This window comes from Mus pahari, chromosome 6 (assembly GCF_900095145.1).
Source record: "Mus pahari chromosome 6, PAHARI_EIJ_v1.1, whole genome shotgun sequence".
In the NCBI taxonomy this organism is placed as follows: Eukaryota; Metazoa; Chordata; class Mammalia; order Rodentia; family Muridae; genus Mus; species Mus pahari.
Genome location: NC_034595.1, coordinates 9,352,836 through 9,363,232, shown reverse-complemented (window position 1 = coordinate 9,363,232; position 10,397 = coordinate 9,352,836). Strand labels below are relative to the sequence as shown.

Sequence of the window (10,397 nt, the reverse complement as noted above, 5' to 3'; positions counted from 1 at the left end):
GGCTGTCCTGGAACTCACTTTGTAGACCAGGCTGGCCTCAAACTCAGAAATCTGCCTGCCTCTGCCTCCCAAGTGCTGGGATTAAAGGTGTGCGCCACAACGCCTGGCTCACAAGTGCAGTTTCTTAATGCTGGTGATCAACACCACAATCTACATTGTCTTGCTAACAGGTAGCTTTTGAAGAACAAAACTAGCCTGAACAAATCATAGAAAAAAAGATGACTAGCCAGCAGTGATGGAGAGGAAGCCTCCATCTAGTAGAGCTCCTGATGCCTAGTGACCAAGTGCTGTACTTTAAATCCTGTTTTCTAGACCGCCTGTCATACTCCCCAAAGAAACACTATTAAGAAAAAAGACTAATAGTGAAGTGCTTGCTTCAGCAGCACATATAATAAAACCCCTGAACAAGGATGACACTCAAGTAGCTAGTGTACTAAGTCCAACTAAGACGCATAGAGAAGCACACTTTGGTGCCAGCACTTGAGAAGCAGAAGCAGGAGGGTATCTTTTGCGTTCTAGCCAGACTGCTCTATATAGTGAGTTCCAGGACAACCAAGACTACTGAGAAAAACTGCTTCAAAAATCCAAACAAAAAAAAGAAAGAAGTCTACAGTCTGCTTTCCTAGATCACTACGGATCCTTTCCTAATTTACATAACCTGCGGGAAAATTAAAAATAACTTAAAATTTTACTCTTTGGAAACTGTATGCATATATGTATTTAATAAATATAACATGTTTAATGTGTCTTGATCATATCTACCCAATTCTCAGCTATTACCTGTCCCTCAACCCTCCCACACACACACCCCCACCTTCATAACCCCTTTTTAAAAATAACCCACTGAGTCTAACAGTACTGTCTATATGCACCTGGGTGTGATGCCCACCATTAGAGCTTAGACAACCCATTTGTGGCTATAACTGCCCCCTACCCATAGAAAAATGACTCCTTTCCCCAGCAACCACCTACTGCCAGTAACTCCTCAACTAGGTGGGGTAACATGACCACGTCCCACTCAAGTTTGGAATGATGAATGGCTTGAGTTTATGCAAAAATTAATCTAATTAGCACATTAATGTTCTGTTCAGATATAAGATGTTCATACAGTGAGCCTTGTGAAGCTATTAAGAAAGTCACTGTACTATTGACTAAAGACATTAAATTTGTATCTAGATTTTGGGGGTAACCAATTTGTCAAATTCCTAAATTCCTTTCTGAACACAGACTTTGATGAAATGGTTTAACCTGATTCTGGTGATCTTCCAGTGTGCAAGAGAACAGAATGCATCCTAGCTATATATAGGGAAATGGGTTTAAGTTAGGCAATGGTGCCACAGATGCTGAAAGAAAAGTATTCTAGTTTAACACACACACAAAAATTATATTTCTTAAGCACTGTGCTATTTTTTCAGCAACAAACAGGAGATTCTAGACTCTTCCAAAACATAGCTGACTGGGTCAGACATTGAAGCCACATTTGGGAGTAGATCATTTAAAACAAAGGTGTCCCATAACCCATGTCAAACCATTTTCACAAACTACTAAAACCTCCAGGAAGAAGCAATTCATAAACTGTTTCAAGCTGTGTGCCATTCTGAGCAGCATGATGAAATACTGTACTGCCAGCTTCTTCCTGCAGGAACATCTTTTGTCCATTATATCCAAACTATATATGCCACCTGCAGTCTCAATTACCAAAGCCACTGTTAAGGTGCCACAGTATCGTGTTTAGGAAACCTTTATTTAGTAATGGCCCCAAAGGCAAGAGTAGTGATGCTAAGGCATAAAATACACCAGAGCAGCCTCCTGTAAGTGTCGGGATGTTCTCAATGGAACTGGGGATGGAAGAGATACAGACCCACAAATCTATAGGACCATCAGACATTTTTTTTTTTTAACCATCAGACATTTTTAAAAAAAAAAACCTTTCTTCTTCCTTGCTCCTCTTCTTTTTTTTTTTTTTTCTAAGATCTATTTATTTAAGTACACTGTAGCTGTCTTCAGACACCCCAGATGAGGGCATCAGATCCCATTACAGATGGTTGTGAGCAACCATGTGGTTGCTGGGATTTAAACTTGGGACCTTCAGAAGAGCAGTCAGTGCTGTTAACCAGTAAGCCATCTCTCCAGCCCCTGAGAACACTTTTCAAAGTACTTATTTTTGGAGACAGGGTCTCTCTCTACACAGCTCTGGTGGCCTTGGAACTCAGAGATCCACCTGCCCCTGCCTCCCAGGTGCTGGGATTAAAGGCATGCGCAACTATGCCCACTTCAAACAACTTTTCTCTTTGAAAGAGAACTGGCTTTGTAGGCCCACTCTGTCTGAACTTGCAATCCTTGTGCTTCAGCCTCTGGAGCGCCCTGATTAGTCATAGGCCACAATAGCTGGCTCACATGCAACTTTTATTCCAGTAATTTTTTAATTGTTCTAATACATTAGTCACTAATGTCTTAGTACGCCTGATCACTTTATCAGGAGCATGTTTGTTTAAGGAAAAAAAAAACATCACACCCACTGGACATCTGGAACACATCTTTATATAAGGGGCAAACATGTGTATATTGTCATGAATACCATAAATATTTGCTTTCAAACATGCTTTTAAAGCATTTCCAATTACTGCCCATTTTCCACTGTGACTGGCTCTGATTCTAAGTTCACACAGCTCCTGCTACTGGTGTTACAAGTTGTACTAGTCAGAAAACAAAAATAGTTTAGTGCCAGTTTCAGGGTGGCACTAATAGAAGTCCTATTTTAGATAAAGCAGGAAATTCCATCTATGACGGAGCCATTTGCTTTGGCCATTATCATTATCAATAAAAAACAGCCAACCACTGCCTGCAAGCAAATAAACAAAAAATAAAAACAAAATCACAATCCTGTCCAAAACAATTGCTCAATAATCTTCCCTGCAATTCCTCCTGCACCCCTCTCCTCTCATCTGATTCACCAGGTTTCAGTGAGCAGTCACTTTGGCAGTAATGAGGAAGCAGCTCTGTCGAGGAGGCGGTGGCAATACAAAAGCTACAGGTGCCAGTCAGCTCCTGTGACAGACAGCACTTCTGTCCGCATTGTTCACAGCTCGCTGTTGGCTCAACAAAAGGTGTCAGAGGAAACATCTACACTGCAGACTCTTCTCCAGCAGTCTCTGTGCACACGTGCCACTTCCCACCTGCTTTAGACTGTCTGACTTTGAGCCACATTTTAAAGATGAGGAAAACACCAAAGACCTTAACTATACATTCTAAGCTTATCAGTTAACAAACACAGAACTAAATATAGTGCAACGCAAAACTGGATTACTCACTGATGTGGAAGGATGCTTCTGTTCACAGAACAACGGCCACAATCACAACAAATAACTGCTTTTAATGACTGACTGCTTTATAGTCATTACTTTTATTATATATTTCTTAAACATCACTAGTCAAAATAAGTAGCTTTCCATTAAATATTTTTTTAAAAATCAAGGATATAGAAATCTACATTAAAAATGTATGCCTGTATTATTAATAGTAAACCATCAAAGCAGACACAAGCTGGCTGGGGAGATAGCCTGCTATGCAGTCATAAGAAATTGATCTCAGACCCCCCCACCCAAAACCATGATAAAGTAGAGAGTGCAAAGGTTGCCCCTGTAATTCCAGCACTGTGAGGGTGGTAAGGGGTGGATCCCAAAGATTCACTGGACAGCTTAGCTGGACTGGCAAGCTTTGGATTCAGCCAAAGACCCTGTCTTAAGTAAGGCAGAGAACACTGGGCAGTGGTGTGCCTTTAATCCCAGCACTTGGGAGGCAGAGGCAGGCAGATTTCTGAGTTTGAGACCAGCCTGGACTACAGAGTGAGTTCCAGGACAGCCAGGGCTACACAGAGAAACCCTGTCTCGAAAAAACAAAAACAAAAGTAAGGTGGGGAGAACAATAGAGGGAGACATATTACATCAACCTGTATCCTACACACTAATGTGCACATATGCAAACATGAAAAACAGACAGGTGCATGATTCAGATTTCATTTAGAAACAAAAGAGGTTTGATTCTTAAAAATTAAAAAAAAATATGGCAACTTTTGATGTCATTCTTAAAATGTAGTCCTTACCTGTCAGCTGGTGCTGGGCTAGTGAGCACTGGTGTCTGGGCTGGCTTTTCTGCAGGTTTCTCAGGCTGAGTGGCACCAGCAGGTGCGGGTTCAGAAGATGCTGTAGTTGAGGTTGGAGTAGTGGAGGCAGGAGTGGAAGTGGGAGCCAGAGCAGGGGTGGGAGCTGGAGCCTGGGCTGCAGCCACCGCTGGGGAGGAGCTGACTGTAGTTGGGCTGGGAGTACTTGATGGCTGGGTTGTAGCTGGCACTGCTGTTGTCACTGCTTTGGGCTGAATGTGTTAAACAGCAAAGTAAGTAAGTCATCCGACAATCACACAATCAACCTAATAACCAGCAAACTGAACATTACTGTGTAAGTGGCTGATTAAAAATAAAAGCTTTTACTACTCTTCAAAGTACCTATGATAATTTAATTATCTTAACTATCAACTGCAATTAGCATTAGACTCTCATTTCAGTCTTCACAACAATTCAGTATGAAAAGAATCCAAAGAAGTCACTGTAAATAGAATACACATACCCAAAAGTACCATATAATTTCCTACAAATCTTTACTTATGTATCTTAATTGTAACTTTAAAGATTATATTGCCACTTAAAAGCTTTAGTAAAATAACTTTTTGGGATTGAAGTAGACTGTCTACAAACATTGCAAACAATCTGCTCACTGTAAAGCAACAGGTGTTAAGGACTTGCATGCTGCCATGTGCTCATGTGTAGATAACAGGCTAGCATCCACGAGGCAGAGTGAGCATACTTTTTCTTCCCTGAGACTGACTGAGCTCAGCATAACTCAATTCTAAGTCTATTTTTCTTAAAATTTTGTGATTTCATTTTTCTCTAGAGCTGAATAATATCCTGTTTTATCTATTCTAGATTTTCATCATCCATTTCACCATTTCCTATTGCTATTGTTATTCTGTGACTTTGGAGAAAACTCACAGTTATTCCACTACTGACTAGTTTGATGAAACAACTTCAATCATCCACTTTAACTCATTTTCATTATTACCAAGAGTGCTTTCGATGTTTGATCCCTCCCAAACTCAGGTACTTAAACCCTAAAGTCTTTGTTATTGTTTTCAGATAGGGTCTCACTTAAGTAGTCAGCTCTGCTTACAAAGTGCTGGGATTAATGGCATGTACCACCAAACCTGGCATAAACCCTTAAGTCTTATAATAAACCAGTATGAGGAAGAAATTTTATTTGTGGTATTAAAGGTAGGGTCTTTAAGATTACATCACAGCAGAGCCTCCATGAATAATTCCAGTGGCTAAGGACACACACACACAGAACCCTACACACTGACAGAAATACAGGTATCACCACAGTGACAACACGCTACAAGGTGTCCTTGTGCAGTCTTTACCATGCTGCTTGGACTTCCATTCTCCAAAACTCTGACCTAGTAATAAACCTTTTTTCTACTTTACACTTCTACCTTGGATATTTTACTACAGCAAAGATGACTAATACACTGCTCTTCCTTAGATTATCATCTTTAAGCACCTCTACAATCAGTCTCTTTAAGGAATCAATGCTGAAGTTCTGATCTGTACGTGTGTGCAGGCAGGGCCAGATGTCAACTCTCAAGGGTCATCACCTTTAAAAAGAAAATCTCTCATTGGCCTGGAGTCTGTATGTCTCCCAGTACTGAGTTTACAGCAGTGTGTGTGTGAGAGCATCCGTTTAATGAAGGTTCTGGAGAGGACAGAACTCAGATTCTTAGGCTTGCAAGGTAAGCTTTCTTTACCTTTACTGCTGAGCTTTTCCCAGCCCTCAAGCTGTACTTTAGATAAAAAAATGTTTATTTTCATAAAATTACCCAACATATTTAATGAAGTTCAACACCATAAATCATTCCATTATTTTTTAGTTGACTTTTCCTTTTTTACTTTATAAAACCCTTATCTCTTGATTGAAAACTGAACTTATACTCATTTCATGCCTTTTTATTTATTTATTTATTTTTGGCTCTGAGCTTGTTAAATCTAACACATACCTTATCTAGAACTCGAAAGGCTACATATTAAAAGCTACACAACAAAAGACATTAACTTGATTATCTTAAAATAAATACATGGTGACTTAATTATTCTAGCACCTCTTTTTAAAGCAGTAAACACAGATTAAGGAAAAGTAAGAAACTCTTAAGGGAGTGTCAAGGGAAAAATGCCCTTTTAAAAATATGACACCAGCCGGGCATGGTGGCGCACACCTTTAATCCCAGCACTTGGGAGGCAGAGGCAGGCGGATTTCTGAGTTTGAGGCCAGCCTGGTCTACAGAGTGAGTTCCAGGACAGCCAGGAGGACTACACAGAGAAACCCTGTCTCGAAAACAACAACAACAACAAAAAAAGACACTCTGTTTTATCTTACATAAAGACAACTTTATGGTTACAAATATCTAAATATTACCTTTATAATGGACTATGGGAAATCTACCTCCATTTTGGAAAACAGGCAAGTTTACCATGCTATTTATTACATATGCTTTGTGTGCTATAGAAATGCATAAACTTTATCCATTGTGGACTTGGTCACTGCTTGAGATGATTCACAAACATAAAGATACAAAAGCAGCATAAAAGCCGGAGTGGTGGTGCGTGTCTTTAATTTCAGCACTCGGGAGGCAGAGGCAGGCAGATTTCTGAGTTCAAGGCCAGCCTGGTCTACAAAGTAAGTTCCAGGACAGCCAGGGATACATAGAAACCCTGTCTCAAACCCCACCCCCACCCCCAAAAAAGTAGCATGAAACTTACTTTTGTCACCATAACCACCACAAAGTTTTTCTCATCAATTTTATATTCTTTGAGAGCAGTATCATCACTGAGGATTTTGCCTAATAATTCAGGGGAGAAAAACGTTAAATGCATATTAAGCTTCTTCTTACAAAGAAACTACTCTTACTTTATCAGCAACATTAATTCTACCAAGTAAAACTTCTAAAAAAAGCTTTAACAACCAGATAAGATAAATATATAAACAGACATATACTACTTTAAAAGCACAGATGTCTTACAAGATGTCTAACATCTCCAGTATATAAAGCACCAATTGATTTGGTTTTTAATTTATTAACTAACTGTATTTAAGATGTATTAGACAAGCCGGGCAGCGGTGGCGCACGCCTTTAATCCCAGTACTTGGGAGGCAGAGGCAGATGGATTTCTGAGTGGCCAGCCTGGTCTACAAAATGAGTTCTAGGACAGCCAGGACTACACAGAGAAACCCTGTCTCGAAAAACTAAAAAAGATTTACTAGACAAAGAAATTTGAAATAAGTCCTGAAAACAAAGGAAATTAAGCATTTCATTTGCCTAGGCACCTTTGGGAAATAAGTATTTTTTCTCTGATAGAAGGAATGAACAACTCCTTATTTTCAAATATCAAACACTTGATGAAGCACAGATGTTCCAATGTTGTAAAAGCAAAATACTTATAAACAAAACAAGCCAAGTGAGCAAACAAAACCTTGCAGACAAAAAGCAGAATACATAAGAAAGGGGAAGACTCAAGGCCACGCTTAGGCTAGACACACTTAGAGATCCACCTGCCTCCAAAGTGCTGGGACTAAAGGCATGTGCCACCAAGCCCAGCAAGAGGCTATCAAGTTTATTTTCCTAGGTTACCAGTGATGCTAATTAAACTTGTAATTTCCTAGTCATATTCTTGGACATTTTTCTATTTGGGCCTCTTTTAATTATTAATTTCAAAGTATTCTATATAATTTGGGTTTTGTTTTTTGTCTTTTGTTTTGTTTTTGTTTTGATACTACCATGAAGGTCTTTTGATGTCTGAAATACAACAAACCTTCATTCTTTTACTTTAGTAGTTTAGAAATACATACTGATTTTCTTTGACAGGAACAATTTCATGCACATTAGTGAACTAGTACATACTTTACTAATAGATTAAAATAATGATGCTCAGTTTCTGAATGGCACAGAAGTCAGTCATAATGCTCACAGACTAAGGAACATCACTCCATGGACCACAAGGAAAATGTGTAAAAGAGAAGACTGAATATTAAACCATAAATACCTGTTTCCACTACTGTTATCTATGCAATCATGTTTCTGACAGAATCAACTGGAAAATACTATCTTTTCTAAGATAACATTTCTAAAACTAAAACAATAGGCAAGACATGGCAATTAATTTCAGAACTGAATTCATACCTGCATAAATTAACTTCTGACCTGCTACTGGAAAGGCATCTTTCCCCTTTTCAGATTCAATCTTCTCTTTCAATGCCTTTACCTATAGGAAAAGTTAAAAATAAGAAGAAAATTAAAGATAAACAAACAAAAAATTACAATATATACTGAAAACAGAATGCAAAATAAAAATTCTAATGTATTTTAATTCGTGCTCCAAGCACTTCGAAGATCTTGTCTTCCTAATATTTTCCTCAAAGACTCTCCTTATATCATTAGGTACCTCTGGCGTGAGCTTTATTGTACACTTGCACATACACAGATCTAAAGCATGCATGAGACCTGGATTCAATCTTCGGCACCACAGACAAACATTAACAAAAAATTTTATTTTTTGACTTAATCATTTCAAAATAAAAATTTTAAAATTTAAAGATTTTTATTTTACAAAATTTATGAACTTATCACTCAAATTAAGAAATGCCTTCTAGCTGGGTGGTGGCGGTAGTGGTGGGTATTACACAATAAAACCCTGTCTCAAGAAACAAAAAAACAAAAAAGAAATGCATCCTTGCCTGGCATGGCAGGCCTTTAATCTCAGCTCTTTGGAGGCAGGTGGATCTTTCTTTAGGAGCTTGAGCTGGCAAGCTTTATGTCAACTTTATGTCAACTTGACACAAGCTAGAAACTATCTGAAAGGAGGGACTTCAACTGAGGTCCCTCAGTAGGTCCCCCAACTACTAGAGAAAGGGCTGTCACTCAATCTGTTGTTTGCCTGTGGATCTGGTTCCCCTAACTGAAGGGCCTTGTCTGGCCTCAGTGGGAGAAGAAGTACCTTGATGTGCCAGGGTGGGGTGATACAGGGACCTGGAGGGAGGGAGCTGCAATTGGGATGTGAAGTGAATAAATTAATGAGGAGAAAACTCTCTTAGTGATTCAAAGGGAGACATGCAGATGGTGTCATCCCTGGGCTGGTAGTTTTGGTTTCTATAAGGATGCCAGGAGGAGCAAGCCAGTTAAGTAGCATCCCTCTGTGGACTTCGCATCAGCTCCTACCTGCAAGTTCCTCTCTGCTTGAGTTCCTACCCTGATTTCCTTTGACGGTAGACTACAACGTGAAAGTGAAAGAAACCATTTCCTCCCCAACTTGATTTTGGTCATGGTGCTTCATCATAGCACTAAAAACGCTGCTCAAGCCTGCTCTACATAGTGAGATATATAGTGGAGTTACAAAATCAAGCCCTTCCATTAAATTAGAGAAAGTGCACTCAAATGAGCAGAGCAAAAGCACATGCCTTCTGAGGTTAGCCAAATGGCTTCGTAAGTAGAGGTACTTGCAGCTAAACCTAAGGACCTGGGTGAAATCCCCAGGACCCAGGTGATAGGAGGAGACAGGACTTCGGTAAGTTGTTCTCTAACTCCACAACAAACCCGCATACAAGAACACAAAATAAGTGCAGTTGAAAACAAAAGCCTTTGAAGTTAAGCATTCTAAGAAATAAAATACATCAATGCTAAAGGCAATTTTATTATAATGCTTTATTAAAACCCATCAGAAGACCAATGACATAATGCCATTTAACCAGCAGTGTTTTTAAGCCCATCTCACAAGGTAGTTCCAAGTACAGCACAGGCTGAGAGCTACTAGGTCACTGAAATGATTCTCAACAAGTGACCCAGCCTCTTTCACCATTAGTCTCATCTAGAATAGAGGGCTGGAATGGATGACCTTTATGGCATTTCAATTCCTAAAACAAGGTAACAGGCTCATGATAAAGAATTAGAAAAATGAGTCTAATCAACCCCTTGACCTCACCAGGAAGTAGAAAGACTTATGACTTGAAGACAGAGATGGCTCCCCCTCCTATCTTAATGGAACTGTATTACTTTAAAGTCACAAAAATCAAGGACAAGATCAACTGGAAAATTCCATGCTCTCCAATTTCCTAGAAGACCTCTGGAAACTGTCTAGGCCGAGAGGTCCTATGCTTTTTATGAAAACTTAGCTGAGAAAGAGAGATAAGAGTTTCTTTGTAAGCCGGGCCTGGTGGCGCAGGCCTTTAATCCCAGCACTCGGGAGGCAGAGGCAGGCGGATTTCTGAGTTCGAGGCCAGCCTGGTCTACCAAGTGAGTTC

General features: G+C 39.6%; 1 protein-coding gene across 1 annotated transcript in view; it reads right to left on the bottom strand.

Annotated features, from left to right (window-relative positions):
• Positions 1 to 10,397, bottom strand: part of Rad23b (RAD23 homolog B, nucleotide excision repair protein) — a 39,093-nt gene that overhangs the window by 14,583 nt on the left and 14,113 nt on the right. Inside the window, exons 2-4 of the mRNA XM_021200255.2 lie at positions 8,284 to 8,365; positions 6,866 to 6,945; positions 4,103 to 4,371 (exon numbers count right to left, since the gene is read on the bottom strand). Of these exons, the coding sequence (XP_021055914.1) occupies positions 4,103 to 4,371; positions 6,866 to 6,945; positions 8,284 to 8,365 (431 nt within the window). The remainder of the gene's footprint in view (positions 1 to 4,102; positions 4,372 to 6,865; positions 6,946 to 8,283; positions 8,366 to 10,397) is intronic.